Source organism: Mesoplodon bidens (assembly GCF_964165515.1).
Source record: "Mesoplodon bidens genome assembly, chromosome: 10".
NCBI lineage: Eukaryota > Metazoa > Chordata > Mammalia > Artiodactyla > Ziphiidae > Mesoplodon > Mesoplodon bidens.
The window spans coordinates 4,274,467-4,292,113 of record NC_138172.1 but is presented as its reverse complement, the minus strand read 5'-3'; the positions used below and the strand labels follow the sequence as shown (position 1 = coordinate 4,292,113).

The 17,647-nt window shown below is 51.3% G+C and overlaps 1 protein-coding gene across 1 annotated transcript in view; it reads right to left on the bottom strand.

The window, feature by feature from the left end:
- Positions 1-217: 217 nt before the first annotated feature.
- LOC308623783 (uncharacterized protein C3orf20) overlaps positions 218-17,647 on the bottom strand; it is a gene marked incomplete at both ends in the record, with an annotated part of 31,267 nt that continues 13,837 nt past the window's right edge. Inside the window, one exon of the mRNA XM_081246472.1 lies at positions 218-321. Within this exon, the coding sequence (XP_081102598.1) occupies positions 218-321 (104 nt within the window). The remainder of the gene's footprint in view (positions 322-17,647) is intronic.

Sequence of the window (17,647 nt, the reverse complement as noted above, 5' to 3'; positions counted from 1 at the left end):
TGTACCTGGGGCAGGTGACTGAACCTTCCAGCCTCAGTTTCTCTACCTGTGAAACAGGAAACGGTGCGGGGCTGTTGTGAGCGTCCACTGAGTTCCCCGCTCGTCCAGCGCGTACTCGCTTGTGCTATGAGCTGTTCTAGGCCCTGATGGCAGCGACAATGACATGAACGACAACCTCCTGCCTCGTGGGCTGAGTGTGTAGACGGGGGTCAGGAGGTCAATAGGCCCACATGTCCGTGCAGAGCAGAGACTTGCAGGGAATGACCAGGGCTGCAGGTGGGGGAGGGGAGCATTCGGGCAGCGGGGCAGCAGGTGTGCTATCTGGGGATCAGCGAGGCACAGGGGCAGGGGAGGGGGGAGCAGAGAGCCTTTGGGTCTATCCTCAGAGCAAGGCTGAGCCACGGAGGGTGAGGCAGGCCGGGCACGTTCTGACTCGCATGCTTAAAGATCTGCCTCTGGCTGTGCGGACACACAGAGTGACAGGGACTCTGAATGGTGTATTTCCTGGGGGGACCTTGCCCAGGACCCTGGAGAGACCTGAGTCATGGGGAGGCACCATCGGTGCTGGTGCTGGGGAGCAGGGCAGGGCGGGGACTTCATGACCTGCCCCACTGCTGCCACCCTTCAGGGGCCCAGCCTTTTCCTTGACGGCCCACCAGGACACACCCACCCTCCCTCCCTCGGACATCCAAGGGCTGCGAGGAGGATGCGGTGGACGCAGCTCCCGCACTGTGGCAGAGGCTGCTCTCCTCGCCACGGCCTCTGGAGATCCCACACTCCCTGCCTCACCACGCCCCCTTCCCACCCCATCTCCCACCACCCTGGGCTCTGGCCACACTGGCCTTCCTCTCCATCCCAGACCCTGCCCGGCTCCCTCCAGCCCCTGGGACTTTTCCTGCTCTCTAAGATGCCTTCCCAATTGCTCACGTGGCTGGGCTGACCCCCTCATCCGCCAGGTCTCCAATGTCACCTCTTCTCAGAGACAACCCCACCCCTCCAGTCCCTCAGCATCCCCTTACCCAGTGTCTCTTCTTCGCCTGCACTTACCTATATCTGAGATCGTCTCAGGATTTATCTGTTTCCCTGCGTGGTGTCCGTCTCCCCACCTGGTACGACAGCTCAGGGAGGGCAGGGCGCCCGGAGCAGAGCCTGGCACACAGTGAGAGCCACTGTAACATCTGCTGCGTACTGAAGGGACGATAGTGACAGAGGCCCCCCTTCCTGGGCCTTATCACCAAACCCCCGCTCACCTCCACAGTCTGAAGAGATGTGTTCTCTCGGCCAGGAAGGCAGCTCTCAAGAGGAGTTGGTTGGAGGTGAGGGGAGCAAGGGTTAAATGCCTGCCCTGTAAGGAACTAGTTTTGTTCACGAATGTTAACAATCACCAAGAACTGTGTAGGGGACTCGTGCACTGGGAGGGATGTATCATTATCCCCATTTTTCAGATGAGGTAACTGAGGCGCAGAGAAGCAAAGTCTTGAGCCCAAGACCACACAGCTGGGAGGGGGCAGAGTTGAGGGGAAACCCAGGGGCCTGTGCCTTTCTCCTTAACCTTGCGCAGAGCTGAAAGGGGCCTCACGCACAGATGAGAAAAGGTGATTGACTTTCTGAAAAATCTCCAGGGCTTTGTCAAGGCTACTGCCATCAGCCACATCATTGGGTTAACATAGGTGAACACAAACTTCCTGGACTGAAGCACCCTCTGCGCTGGTTAAAGCGTGAACTCCAAAACCCCATTCCAGGCCCAGTGAGTTAAGCCTCCCTGAGGTTGAGGTGGAGAGTCTTCATTTTGGGAAACACGGGGTTGAGGCTGTGGAGGCCGCACTGTGAGTGGAGACTGGGCTGGGAGGAGCACAGGGATCCTTTCCAGCCAAAAAGCCTGAAGTTCCAACTGGGTCATCAGCTGAGACCCTGTCCATTGATAATCTCAGGGTGCGGAGTGTCTGAGGGGGCATGAACATGTCCACACCCTGCCCTGCCGAGCTGGCGCAGCCCTGGGAAGGCCTGCCAGGCAGTCGATTCCAACCTCCGACCTCTGACCTCCTACCTGCTCTTGACTTACCCCAGGGACAGGGAGCTCATGTCCTCACAGGGCTCTCCTCCCCTTGTGAGACATCTTTGCGGAATGGGAGTGGCAATGTTACCTTCCCCAATGCACCCGCAAGGCTGGCGATTTTAAAAGAGGCATTTGGATGAGCCGCCAGGCCCGACTCCTGATTTATTTTCCGGAATGGAGCTCTGCCCCTCTGCCTGCTGGTGGCAGAGGGCGGGGGAGCGGCTCTGCAAGGACCATGTTAATTAGCTTAATAAGCGCATGTGCACCCATGCGGAGGGACCCAGAGGCAATGTGACCGCCTGTCATGGACACCATCAACTTCTGGGGTGAGCCTCCTCTACCTGAAATCCAGACACTTAGAGAAATGAATCCGACACCATGAAAACACTCAGCGCTCTGGGCACCAGTGCACTGCCCCACAACTGGGGGTCTCCATCCTTCTAGAAGAAGCTGCAGAAAGCACGCATGGTACCCCGCAGGAGCTGCCTCCTAGCTGCCTTCTGGCAGGGGGGCTGCAGGCTGGAGCCTGATCCTCTCCAGCTCAGGGGAGCCCCTAGGGAGGGGACAGTGTGTGAGGGAGGGGACCTTCAGCACATGGTCTGACAAATTCTGATGATCTCACAGTGTGAGCTGGGGACAGAGCCTGACAGCTTAGAGTTTGGGACGAGGGTGTGGACTACACACTGGGGTTTGAGCCCCAACCCCCGCCCCATCTCCCAGCCCTGAGCTCCTGGCAAGTCCTTGTCCCTCCGGGTGTCCCCCTCATTTATAAGATGGGGCATTTCTAGCACCTACCGCACGTACCCACTAGGGGAGACGAAGTAAGATGATGACCCTGCAGTGCTTAGCCCGGTGTCTGTTATGTAACATGCGCTCAGTATGTTAGATATTATTCCTGAGTATTACTAGTAAAGAAGTATCTGGCACAAAGTAGGCCATCAATTAGAATTTGATGTCTTTTATTGTTTGTGAAGGTCTAACCCACATGCCACTCCTCACTGACTTGACAGTTTAACTAATTTTTAACTATTTATAAATAAAATTTGTTCACACTTTGCTAATGAACAGGCAGCAGCATCCAGACTTTGCTCTGGGGTCCAGTCAAACTCTTAAAGTCCGAGGATGATTTGCCTCCCTCAGGTGGCAGACACTCCTGACTACATAGATGTGGGCTCGGTGCCTCCTCAAACTGGTGGAGCTGTGGTGCTTGACATGTTATGTTTAATCACCACAGGCACTCTGTGTGGCAGGTATGATTATACCCATTTTACAGATGAGGAAACTGGGGCCAAGAAATTTGCCTGGGAATACATAGGCAGCGAGCAGCAGATGGTTGTGATCCCAGGTCTGTTGTAACCACACGGCTGGTGCTTTTCCCATTGCACTTAACTCAGGATCTCCCCAACCAAAATGGAGATGATTTTCCCCCAAACAGTGGCAGTCGCAGCACTGATGAGGGTTTGAGGGGTTCCCTGTGACCAGGGCACACGTGGGGCGGGTGGTAGAGCAGTATTTGTAACCCCCGGCCTTTCCTCTGACATTCATTTCAACCCCATTTATGGGCACCCTTTTTGTGCCAAGCCTTGGAGGGAACCTGGGGGGTCAGACACACTCAGGGAGCAAGCGAAAAGCATCACAGCTAGGACCGGCCGTGCAATTGGGGGCCGAGTGCAAAATGAAAATGCAGTGCCTCTCATCTAAAAATTAAGAATTCCAAATGGTGACAGTGGAACATGGGGGTTTAAACCAAGCACGGGGCCCTCCTGAGTGTGGGTCCCCATGCGGCTGCGATGGCCGCACACCCGTGAAGCTGGCCCTGTGCACACCAGCACTGCAAAAACAGCACCTCCGAGTGCCCAGCCCACAGCCTGGCACAGAGTAGGAGCCAAGTACACATTCATTGAGTAGTGAGTTCCCCCAACTCTGTGAGATGGACACCTGATCATGAATTTGCAGCTGGGTAAACTGAGGCTCAGGAAGGCTCCCGCCTCGCCAGGCCTCACCAAAGCCCAGGTCGTGGCCTCCTGCTTGGCGTGCTGGCCCACTGTTCCATGTTGACCCCAATCCTGACCTTTGTTTTCCTGATCCCAGAAAGAAGGGGTAATGTTTACCACAGGCTGAAGTTTATTTTATTTTTGTGTTTCCCAATAATTGATTCCAACAGTTCCTACAGACGTCCTGCCGAAGGAAAACATGTTTTGCTCACTCAACCTTCAACTTCCTCGCGGCGCCAACGGTGGTGGGGGCCCACGGCCACAAGGAAAGCGTGGGGTGACTTTTCCCTTGGTTATTTTATTTTTTTTCCATCTCGCTGTCGGGGGACAACAAAACATGTTTTCCTTTTTCTCCAAAGGAAATCGGAACTTTCTTATTGACTACTTGTTGCCTAAAATTCATCTTCCTACTCCTGTGATTACCTTGGACTGGGTGAATTATGTGAGAAAACTTCAAAATAAAGGACTGTCCATCACTTTACTGAAAGGATAACCATCACAACCAAAATTTTCATTCACATGAAGCCACTGATGCCACCGAAATTCACCTTGCCTTCCTCATCAGTGTCTGTGCATGCTCTTGAAGTGGCTTTATTATTCCAAGTTCTCACATTTTCTCATAAGATTACCTTCTTCAAAGTGCAGGACTAGGGAAACTTACACAGATCCAATGTTCTGGTCAAGTTGATGGCTGCTTGGAGTTCATTGAAGCAGATATGAGTGTATGGCGTGAGGTAGGGGTCAAGGATCTTTTCTCCCCCATGTGCATACTCAACCAATCCAGCAGCATTTATTTAAAATTCATCATCCTTATTCCACTCCACTGCAGTGTCTCCATTGTCATAAATCTGGTGATGCCACCCATGTTGGTCTAGTTCTGGACTTTCTGTTCTGTTCTCTTAGTCTAGTTGTCTATTTCTGTGCCAAGGCCACCTGTCTTAATCAATGTTGTGTCCACTGAAATAGATAATCATGGTTTGCTTAATAACTCCTCTACTGCTGAACATTTAGGTTGTTTCCAATGTTTCATTTTTATGACTTGCTTGTACTAAGTCATGGTAATAAAAAAAAAAGCAATAATAGCTGAGACAGTGTGCCAGTCTCTGCTCTAAGTGCTGTCCATGTATTAACTCGTTTAATCTTCACAAGAAGCCTTGGAGGGAGGTGCTCTTGTGATCCTCTCTTTGAGAGACGAGGCCCTTGAGGCGCAGAGAGGGATGATGGGGCTGGAGTCTGGACCCAGGCAGGCTCGCTCTGGGACCTGCACTTTCATCCACTTCCCCCTAGAATCAGAGAGTGGATGAAAGGGGAGTGTTGAAAGGGATGAATCAAATGTAGGCTGTAATGCCTTCCTTGTCTTCTGGAATTAATGAGGTGGCCTAGTGGCTGTGGAGCCTGAGAGCCCTGGGACCCCTCCCAGGCTTCACCACTCACTGGATGGGTGACTTTGGGCAAGTGATGACTCCTCTTTAAGCCTCGGTTTCCCTGTCCGTAAAATGGAGATACTAGATCCACTTGTCTGGGCTATTGTGGGGCTCACGGGGAGTTCCCAGTCCTGTCTTAACTGCCTTGACTGATGGCCCAGGAGACTCAGTGGCCCCAGAGGGCTCTCCCCAAAGAAGTTTTTGATTTGCAGGCATTATGGGCTTTCCTGTTTCCTGGAGCAGCTGAGGGCATGGCTGGTGGCACCGCAGAACCTGCTTCTCGCGCCCTCTCTCTGCATTTGGAGATCTGAAGCTCTGGGCTTTCCTGACCATCAGCTCCCCGAGGTGGGTGCTCTCCTGAACACCCCTCCTCATTCACGGGCAGCAACTCCTCCCCCTTCAAGGACTGCTCTCCTGACCTGCAGGCCTGAGTAAGCGTCTGATGATATTGCCAGCCTCCTGCAGCTGGACTGTGAGCTCCGTGAGGCTGGACCTTGCCATGGCTCCACTGACAGAACCAGGCACAGGCTCACAGCAAGTGGTATTTGCTGAATGGATGAGTGTATCTTATCAAGCAGTTACCAGCCAGCAACCATCCTGGTTTGCCCAGGACCAGGGAGTTTCCTGGAAAGCAAGAATTTCAGTGCTAAAACCATGGATGACTTGGTGAAACCAGACAAGTTGCTCACCCTGAGTTTCCACTGCATGGCAGGCCTTGGGTTCAGCCTTTACAGTCACTGCTGGATCTATCCTCGTGTCTTAGGTTGGGTCCCCTAGAAGCAGAGCCCAAGTCAGGGATCCAGGTGTATGTGAATTATTGAAGAAGTGCTCTCAGCAGGAGTGAGGGATACAGGGAGGGCAAAGGCAAAATGCCAAGCGAGGCTGTGGTCCTGGCTGGAGACGGGCCTCGGCACAGCTCTGGAGTGCCAAGAGCACCACAGAGTTAGCCCCACCTTGAGGGGAGGGGGCCCTGGAGAAGGGTGGCAGCCAAGGGCAATGCCCAGGAGAGGGGCAGCAGCTGTCAGCCACTAGGAGCCATTATCACTGCAGTTGAGGGACAGGGGGCACTGCCCTGCAACAGGGATCAGACCGTGGCACCCAGTGTCCACTGGACTTCATAACAGCCATGGAGGGAGGTCAAGTATGGGCATATCCCTAACAACTCTTTTAACCTAAAACCAGCCAGTGGAATGAAATCTGAAGTCCCTACATCAGCTGCTGGCCCCCGTCTCTCTCCTCCCCGCCCTCTCACTGAACTCCCAGGCACCCCAGCCTCTTCTCTTGTCCCCACGCACATCTTTGCCCAAGCAAGGCTAGTGTCCTTGCAGTTTTCTCCCTCTCCCTTGGCCCAGCTCTCTCCCTGGCTGCCTCCTGCCCATCATTCAGGTCTCAGCTCAAACGCCACCTTCTTGGAGAGGCCAGGGCACCCCACCCATATCCCCTCAATGCTGCTAGTCACTCTCCACAGGGTGACCCAGGTTATTTTCTTCCTGGCACTTGCCACTAACTGAAATGACTCTATTTATGTTCTTCAATTGCTTTATGTCTGTCTCCATCTCCAAATACAAATTCTCTGAGGGCAGCGAGTCTTTCGCTTCTGTAGGGACTCAATAAATATTAGTCTAGTGAATGAGCATGTCCCCACTTTACAGATGACAAATGGAGTCTCTGAAAAGTCACAGGACTTAAATGAAAGGTCACCTGCTGCTGAGTGGTGGAACTGGAGATCAAACCGGGCAGACCACAAGGCTGGGCTCCCAACCACCAGGCTGTCCCACCTCCTTTGCCTGGTGGCCAGCCCGTGATGGTGGAGATGGGGTCAGATTGTGCATCCCCGGCGTCCCAGCTCCCGGCTCAGAGCCTGGCCCGAAACACGGGCTGGCAGATGTGTGGGGAGCAGACGAGTGACAGGCCACTGATGAGAAACCCTCCTTGCCTCTTAGAAGGGGCAGCGCAGGTGGCTGTGCTCCACCTGCATTTCCTGGGGACTCGGGAGTCCCCCTAGCCACAACACCATCATGTGATCAGAATGCACTGCGGTTCTGGGGTGGGGTGGCAGGTGCTGTCTGCTGGGTGATCAATGTGAATAATAAACGTGTAGAGTTAATAAGCTCGAGTTAACTTCTCTCCCTTCAGTGACGAATGGGCTTCCCGGAGCCCATAACTCATGCTGTCGGCGAGCCTCCTTTCCCTCCACAGCCATCCAGCCCCAGCCTGCTGTGAAACATTGCCCAGGGAAGGGGAGGGACCTGGTGCAGCCGGGGACTTATTTATGGCCCGGAACGCAGGGCTTTCAGGGAGCAGCAGGGTCTTTCTGGGTGGTTTCTGGCTCCAGAAAGGAGGTGGCTGGGGGTGAGGGAGGTGGGCGATCAATCTGCCACCAGTGGCTGGGGGACCATGGGTGACTTCTTTCCCCTCCAGGACCTCCTGTTCCTCGTCCGTCAAGGAAGATAATAATAACCTGGGCTGTTCCAAGAATCAGAGATGTGATGGATATAAAAAGTGCTGGACAGGGCTTCCCTGGTGGCACAGTGGTTGGGAATCTGTCTGCTAATGCAGGGGACACGGGTTCGAGCCCTGGTCTGGGAAGATCCCACATGCCGCGGAGCAACTAGGCCCGTGAGCCACAATTACTGAGCCTGCACGTCTGGAGCCTGTGCTCCACAACAAGAGAGGCCACGACAAGGAGAGGCCCACGCACCGTGATGAAGAGTGGCCCCCGCTTGCTGCAACTAGAGAAAGCCCTCACACAGAAACGAAGACCCAACACAGCCAAAAAAAATTAATTAATTAATTAATTAATTAATTTTTAAAAAGTGCTGGACAGTGGGGTGGGTTTGATCACTTCTGTTTGCAAATGTGTGAAAACTTGGGGGAGAAGATAAGGTAGCTGTGAATGGAGATTGCAAATATCCTTGACCCACACTCCCCAAAGGGTGGTCCTCAGACCAGCAGCCCCAAATCTCCTGGGGACTTGCTAGAAATGCAGACTCTTGGACCCTGCCCCAGACCTGTTGGACCTGAATCTGCATGTTAACGAGATCCCTTGTGATTCCTGTGCATGTTTCAGGCTGGGAATCACTGGCCTAGACCAAGCATGGACCATCAGTGACTTTGGTGCTTCCATTGACCAGTCCCCTGACAAGAGCAGACATTGCTTATCAATCACACACTCTTGCCAGTGGAGCCTAGAAATGGCCTCAGAATCCCTTTCTGCATAGCAGCCTCTGTCACTGCTCAGAGCTGGCATGCAAGGTGGAAACTAGTTGTTGTCCTGGTCTCCCAAATCTTTGACCAGGATCAGGAAACCCAGCCCAGTCCCTTCCACACAGTTTCTGGAACCAGCACTATTCACAGAACAGGGAAGGTAGCATGAGGCACGGAAGAGGCAGATATGGGAAACTGAGGCAGGGAGAACCCACAAGGCTCAGCGAGCAGTGGGATTCCTGCTCATGTGAGGTGAGGCGTGGACACCAGAATACTCCTTGGAGGGTTTGCCAGACTCCCAGCTCTGCAGAGAGACGATGACCTCCTCTTATGGGCAGACCTTCATAAGAACATCTCAAAATGGCTTTTAAGAAAAAGTATTTACTACTTAAATTATTGGAGCTATAAAAACTGACTGTGAAAGTCAAACAATACAGAAGTGACATAAACATATAACAACCTTGCCCTTAGCGATCCTCTTGCCCTGGGGTAAACAACGTTAGCAGTTTGGTGAATAGTTCTTTCCATTTTACTCTTTGCTCTTTCAAAACATGTTTACAAAAATAAGATCACGCCATGTACCTGACTTTGCAACTTGTTTTTTGTCCAGTAATATACACAAACACGGTTCCAGGTCCATACATATGGCTGCCAAATATTTTATAGAATGAATGTCCCAGGATTCATTCAAGCATTGCCCTATTGATCAACACTTAGTATATGCCTTTTTTTTGAACAAATACACTTGTACCTATCACCTATGTATCTGTATGGTTTTGCTGGATCAAAGGGCACACACATTTTAAACTTTAATAGAAACTGCAGATTACTGTCCCAAAAGACTGTGGCAACTCACACTCCCACCAGCTGTGTCAAAACTGCTTGACTGCCCCCCTCCTTGCTGGCACTGGATGTTATCAATATTTAATATTGTTTTCCAGTCTGATGGGAGAGAAATGGCATCTCACTGTTCTTCTTGTTTGTGTCTCCACCACTGGCTGAGCGCGGAGCAGCTCTGCATTCATTTATTTATTGGCCATTTGCATTTCTGGAGCGAATTGCCTGATCAGAGTCTTTGCCTGTATTCCTTCCTCTATTTTTGTTGCGTATTTTTAGGCACTCTTTGTATGTTACTATTAACTCTTTGTCTCATAAGTGGTCCACCTCTGTGCCAAAAAGAATTCCGCAAGAGGAAGCAAGAGGAATAAATGCAAATCCTTCATCTTGGGTGGGCACACGCGCAGTACCTTGGACAGAGGAGGCATGGCTTCTTGGCCGCTCACGGTGTCAGAAGTCGGGGGGCTCAGGGGGAGGTAACGGGGGACAGCTTCTAAAACAGATAAATTGGGACAGAGGTGCATTCATAGAGGGAAGGGTTTTAAAGTGCTGTTCCCACTTCTGGGGAAGGCATTCAGCTCTGACCCGCTGCAGGGCGGGGAGGAGGGGGCTGGAGCTCCCTTCCCGTGAGCAGAGCAAGGCTGTCCCAGGACTCAAGGAGCAGATGGGCTATGGGCCCAGGGGCAGGGTGGGGGCTGGGCCCAGCTGAGAGTGAGAAGGAATTTTCTCTTTAACCCCCTATTTTTCAAATTGTATCTCAAGCACCTCCTGCTCCTTCTCATAGTGCTTATGATTTCTAATATGCTATAAACATTATTAATTTTGTATATTGTCTGTGTCTCCTCACTAGAATGTCAGCTCCATGAGCACACACATTTTTGTCTATTTTGTTCACCACTGTGTCTCCTCCAGAAGCATTGCTACTGTTTCTCCCAGGCTGAGCCATGCAGAAGTGGGTTAGGCTGATATTAGGTAGTGAGCCCCCCATCGGAAGAGGTGAGCAAGTGGAATCTGCCTGGCCACCTAGCAGGCTTTCTGTGCAGGGGATCCCAGTATTCATCTGTGATCCGCTCATCAAGGTGAGAGCCAAAAGGGCCTCTAGATCAATGGGAGACCCCCTGGGTCTCCCAGGGCTTCGAGGGGCCTGCATGTCAGCCAGCTGGGACACCAGAGCTCTCCAACTGGGTCAGCTTCTGTTTATGTCCTCGTCCTAGCCCATCCTGAGCCTGGCCCCACCCCCGGTCAACCCCTGTCCAACCTCAACTCTCCCCCCAGCATGAGGCCCTCATGTTTTGGAAAATCGACCGGCATCACACCAGACTGAAAATATCTCAAAATATCGCTTGTGACTTCCTCCCGTTTCTGAGGCCCCCCGCCTGGGCGGGCAGCAACCTTTCCCTCGCTGTTGATTTTCAAGAAAGGCTCTTCCATCGCTGGGACACAGGGAATTTCCAGTATTTTTCTTCCTCCGCTCTTTTTTTTTTTTTTTTTGGCCTTCAGACGCTTACATTGTGTTGTCCTGACGCAGCTCAGGCAGTGTTTGGCCCCAGAGGCCTGGGCTGGGTCAGCGAGGCTGGACCAGCAGCCCCGGCTCCTTGGGCGCAGGAACAATGCCTCCATAATTCACTGAAAACTCCCCTCGGATGACTTTTTCCTGTTGCTGATTGTCTCCGTGGTCCAGGCCCGCACAAACTGCTTTTTCCTGCAGCTAAATTTAAAAGAGCCAGACCTTGGAAACAGTGCCCCGGGCTGGCCTCGCTGTAGGGGCAGAGTTGGGGGAGGCTAAGTAGACGCAGAGCCCACCAGCCTGAAATATACACATAGACAGGTGGCCGCAGCCCTGTCCTCATTTTATTCTGCAAACCACCTTAGAGCCTCTCCAGCTACAGTCACAGACCTTGGAGTTCAGAAAAGCCTCCTGGTTCTGTAGAGGTCAGAGAGGCCCCAGGTGCTAACCCAGAGCAGGGCAGCAGGCAGGTCTGGGGGTCCACAGGGCAGCGTCAGACCTCGCCAGGCGCTGGATTCACAGGGTGAGGAAGAGGAGCTTTGTCTCAGGCAGAGCGGAGCAGGGAGGGCAAAGACGGCCAGGAGGAGTGAGCCCCTTACCACTGGGGGTTGCAAGCAGAAGAGGCATGGCACCCCCGTAGCCACAGGGTTGGGAAAGGCACAGTCCTGAGGCCCCCCACCTCCGTTCACCTCCCCCGCCCTTCCCACGTGGCTCTTTCTTGAGGCCTGGGGGCCCAGCCCGGCACCACTATCAGTGTCAACCTGGATCAGCTGCCCGTCCGCCAGGGGACCTCATCAGTCCTGTCACCTCTCAGTGTTGGTCCCCATATCCCAGGGCTGCTGGGCGGCAGAGGGCAGACAGATGGCCCGCAGAGAGGGGGCCTCGACGCGGGAAGCCCTGGCCGATGGGCAGCTACACAGCGCTGCTCCCGACCCCTAAGGACCAGGGGGGAAGGCGTGAGGTCAGTGTGAGTGTGGGCAGGTTGCGCCATGTGGAGACGCCCCCCAGTGGACTGGGGACCACAGGACACGGACCTGAGGTTCTCAGACGGTCCAGAGCCCAGAGAAGGTGGCGGAGTGGGGGACGGGGAGCAAAGGTTGGATCCCACCTGTTCCTACTTCCTAGAGGAAACGGCCAGGTGATGAGAAGGAAGAAGGGAGCAAATATCACAGACAGAGGCAGACACAGCACGTGCCCCAAACAAAATGACAAACCTCACAGCAACCCTACAAACACACTAATTAAGAGACGTTTCCCAATTGCTGGGTATTTACACAACACCTCAATGATGTTTGCTACATTTATTTATTGAATGTTCATTACTAGACCCATTCACATTTTCAACTTAGATGTATTTAAAAGAAACTTTGATCACTGTTTAATTTGCCATACGTACAAGGTCACAGTAGACTGGAGAGACAGAATGGAAAGCAACATTGTTAAATTCTAGCCAAACACCGTTGCCTGCAAAGGCCCTGAGCTTCAGACCCCGTCCCTTGGTTAAGAAGGGAGATTAGCAAGTGTCAGAGAGGTGTTAAAGATGGCGTAGCACCCACCCAAGACTCTCCTTGATGTAATGGGAGGGCAGGAAGAGGATGGAAGGAGTACGTTTCTCACTCTGTGTCCTGTCTGCTTCCACCTAAAATGAATTGCTTACAGCTGGTGACACAGCTGACAAGTATCCTTGAAAGTACTAGCGAGGTGAGAATCCCAGCCATCCTCGGGGAGTCCCCTCCTGACCTCCCTCCCCACACGACCCCCAGGCCAGCTTGCAGAAGGGTCCCGGATCTCAGGCTGGGAAACCCCAGGATCTGGTCATACCCCAACTCTCGAGGTATGTGATCCTTTCTGGAACCTCCTTTACTGCTTGCACCTCCAGTGCCTCACGTCTCCGAAAGCTCCTCCCTGAGCAGAGAGGTCCCCTTCCTCCTTCTTTCACCTGCATGGGTGACATGCTGCACGGGAACCTGGGGGAGGTGGCATCAGTCCTCTCCACCTGGGTGACTACAGGGCATCTCTAATGAACACAAACGAAGCCAGTTCCTAATCCTCACCCCCAGGCAGGCTCCTCTTGCAGCCTCCCCAACTGGAATAGCATCTCCAACCTTCCGGAACACTGGAGTCATGTCCACTGTCCCTCTTCTCTCCTCAGCCCAAATCCAATCTGTTAGGAAATCCTGTTGGCTTCCAGATCTTCAAAACACATCCACACTCCCCCTGCGCCCACCTGGTCCCCAGACTGTTCTTCCCAGCTTTGGAGGAGGAGAGACCCAGGTTAGTATTTGTGGGGAAAATTGTTGCTTTTATTTTTCTGACATTCTCCTCTTCCCTGTTTTTTTCTTTTCCCCTCTGTCTCTCTTTTCCCATTTCCAGTGTTTTAATCTCTGTCCTAAGCACAAGCTATGTAGTCAAAAGGCTTGAGTTCAAATCCTGGCTCTGCCATTTACTGTGCATTTTGGGGCAAGTTACTTAACTTTTTGGTGTCTCAATTTCCACTTCTAAAAAATGAAGAGAATAGAAAAGCAAAGTCAGAGATACTACCCAAGGTCAGTACTTATTCTAAAGCTACAGTAATCAAGACAGGATGGTACTGGCAAAAGAACAGACAGATCGGTGGAACAGAAAAGAGAGCCCAGGAACAGACCCACAAAGATATAATAAACTGATCTTTGACAAAAGAGCAAAGGCAACACAATGGGGAAAAGACAGTCTTTTCAACAAATGGTGCTGAGACAACTGGGCATCTATATGCAAAAAAAAAATTTATACACAGATCTTACACCCTTCTATAAGAATTGACTCAAAATGGATCACTGACCTAATGTAAACTGCAAACTATAGAACTCCTAGAAGATAACATAGGAGAAAATCTAGATGACCTTGGGTACCTAGATACAACACTAAAGGCACTATTCATGAAAGAAATAACTGATAGGCTAGACTTCATTAAAATTAAAAACTTCTGCTCTGCAAAAGACAATGTCAAAAGAAATGAAAAGACAAGTCACACTGGAGAAAATATTTGCAAAAGACACATAAAGGACTGTTATCCAAAATACACAAATAACTCTTAAAATGTAACAACAAAATGAACAACCTGATTAAAAAATAGGCAAAAGACCTGAACAGACACCTCACCAAAAAAGATATACAGATGGCAAATAAGCATATGAAAAGATGCTCAAAATTATATGCAAATTATATGAAATTCTGAAAGCGTAAATTAAAACAACAGGGCCTTCCCTGGTGGCGCAGTAGTTAAGAATCCTCCTGCCAATGCAAGGGACACGGGTTTGAGTTCTGGTCCAGGAAGATCCCACATGCCGCGGAGCAACTAAGCCTGTGCGCCACAACTACTCAGCCTGCGCTCTAGAGCCCGTGAGCCACAACTACTGAGCCTGTGTGGCACAACTAATGAAGTCCGAGCGCCTAGAGCCTGTGATCTGCAACAAGAGAAGCCACTGCAATGAGAAGCCCGCACACCACAACGAAGAGTAGCCCCCACTCACAGCAACTAGAGAAAGCCCGCGCGCAGCAACGAAGACCCAACACAGCCAAAAATAAATAAATAAATAACAGATTATGATTATATGAAGGAAATGATTAAAAAACAACAACAGTAATGAGATAATACTTCACGCATGTTAGAATGGTCAAAATGCAGAACACTGACAAGACCAAATGCTCCACCAAATATGGAGCAACAGGAACGCTCATTCATTGCTGGTAGGAATGCAAAACGGTACAGCCACTTTGTAAGATAGTTTGGTGGTTTCTTACAAAACTAAACATACTTTTACCATATGGATTAGCAATCGCACTCCTTGATATTTTCACAAATGAGTTGAAAACTTATATTTTCAAAACATAAATGAAAACCTTCACATGGATCTTTACAGCAGCTTTATTCATAACTGCCAAAACTTGGAAGCTACTAAGACGTCCTTCTTGGGTGAATGAATAAACTGTGGTCCATCCAGACAATGGAATATTATTCAGCGCTAAAAAGAAATGTACTACAGGACTTACCTGGTGGTCCAAAGGCTACGACTCCATGCACCCAACTCAGGGGGCCAAGGTTTGATCCCTGGTTAGGGAACACATGCCGCAACTAAAGATCCTGCATGTTGCAACTAAAAGAAAAAAAAAATCCTGCATGACACAACTAAAGATCCTGCACGCCACAAGTAAAAGATCCTGCATGTCGCAACGAAGCTCCCACACACAGCAACAAAGATCCCACATGCCACAACTAAGACCTGACGCAGCCAAATAAATAAATAAATATTTTTTAAATAAATTAAAAAAATAAAAAGCAGTAGTACATTATAGCATTAATACCATAGTTAAACTCTGAACAGCAGGGACACTGACATAATAAAGAGTAAAAAGAAAAGAAATGAGCTACCAAGCTATGGAGGAACCTTAAATGCATATTATTAAGTGAAAGAAGCCAATCTGAAAATGTTACAAACTGTATGATTCCAACTATATGACATTTTGGAAAAGGAAAACCCCCGGATAGCAGGGGTTGAGGGGAGGGAGGGATGATCAGGTGGAGCACAGAGGATTTTTAGGGCAATGAAACTACACTGTATGACACTATAATGGTGGACACACATCATTACATCTTTGTCCAAACCAACAGAATGTACATCATTGAGAGTGAACCCTAATGTAAGCTACTGGCTTTGGGTGATAAAGATGCGTAAGTGTAGGTTCACCAATTGTAACAAATACACCACTCTGGGGGCCGATGTTGATGGTGAGGAAGGCTGTGCTTGTGTGTGTGGTGGGGACCGGGTGGGAATAGGGAGTAAATGGGAACTCTCTGTACTTTCGGCTCAGTTTTGCTGTGAACCTAAAACTGCTCTAAAAAATAAAGTCTATTTTTTAAAAAATTGGAGAGAACGAGAGTCCCTTCCTCCTGGGTCTAATGTCAGGCCTTAACGGGGGCATATGAGGACGGCTCCCAGTGCAGAGTCTGCAAGAAGTTCATTAATTTGGAGACCAAAGGAAACACAGGGTGGGGGCTTCTGATTGGGCAAAGTCGTCCTCAACATATGGCGGGAGGTGTAGGCTGTGGAGGGCTGTGCACACACGGACCCGCCTCTGGGGACTCTGGCTTTTCCTTTTCCCCTCAGGATCCTCTCTTCTCATTTACTAAGAGCAGCCCCCCTGCCCAAGCCTGCACCCCGAATTCTTGCTGTAGACAGGTCCTGTCCCAGTCCTCAAATCCAGTGGCTCTCAGCTTTTTGTGACCCATCTCCCAGGGAAGAAAGATGTGTTACATGAGGACAAAAAGAGCCAGCAGCCATGGCGGCTCCACATTCCCTGAGCTCTCCTGAACCCCTCCTTCGTTTCTCACAATGACCGAGGTGTGGGTGCTACTCTTCACGAACAGATAAGGAAACAGAGGCTTGGAAGGTGGCACAATGCATCCGAGGTCACGGGCCCAGGCAAGTGGGCTCTGTTCCAAGGCCCACCTTGAGTGCAGTTTTTGGCCACTGCACTCAAGGTGACTGAAATAAAGCTTGTGGCTTTATTATCTGCAATGCACCCTATTTTCTATTCTAATTCTCTTTTTAAAAATGCAGAACATGGGGGCTTCCCCGGTGGCGCAGTGGTTGGGAGTCCGCCGGCCGATGCGGGGGACGCGGGTTTGTGCCCCGGTCCGGGAGGATCCCGCGTGCCGCGGAGCGGCTGGGCCCGTGAGCCATGGCCGCTGAGCCTGTGCGTCCGGAGCCTGTGCTCCGCAATGCGAGAGGCCACAACAGTGAGAGGCCCGCGTACCACAAAAAAAAAAAAAAAAAAAAAATGCAGAACACAACTCATTAAATGGATTTCACAGCTCACTAGTGGCTGGTCACCTGCAGGTCCTTGGCAGCATGTGTTGGTTCTCTGAGACCCCAAGTGCCTGGGGCGCACCCACTGGGTCCTCCCCAACCTGTCAGCACCCCTCCCAGCTCCCCCCTCCCCACTTCGCCTTCCTCCAACCCCACAGGGCCAGGAACGGAACGACCCAACTTCTCTCCCACATGTGAGCTGACAGCTCCGGGGCAGCTCACCGTCCCTGTAGCCCCAGAACTGGGGAAGCCAGGGAGGGCGCCTATCCCCATCTCCCTGGTGGGGAATGTCATTGTGATGCAGCTGGTGAAGGAGCTTCTGCCTAGAGGAGCTTTCATTTCCGCAGGCTCGAGCTGTGGGGCGGGAGGAGATGGCTCAGAGATAGGGAGCCGCTGCTGGGCTGGTGCTTTATTCATGCTCCCCAGCAGCCAGCCAAGCTCCTTAACCCTTGATGGAGCTGGAGACTGGGAGACAGCCAGCAGTGGGCCTTGCACTGGAGCTTGGCATGGAGTGGGGGCTCTTCAATCACCTATTTATTAATAAATAGTTATTCTCATTCACGTTTGCTGAGCATGAGCTGAGTCTTTCCTCTGCATTATCATACAGAATCCATCCACAGACCTGGAAGGTTGTTACCGTGATTATGCCCACTTTACAGAGGGGGAAGTGGAGGCCCAGGGGCCAAAGTTGCTGCCCAGTGTCCAAAGGCTTGGATGGGAGGAAGACAGGGTTTTGTTTTTTGAAGGGGGAGACACTTTTATGTTCTGGGGGAGGG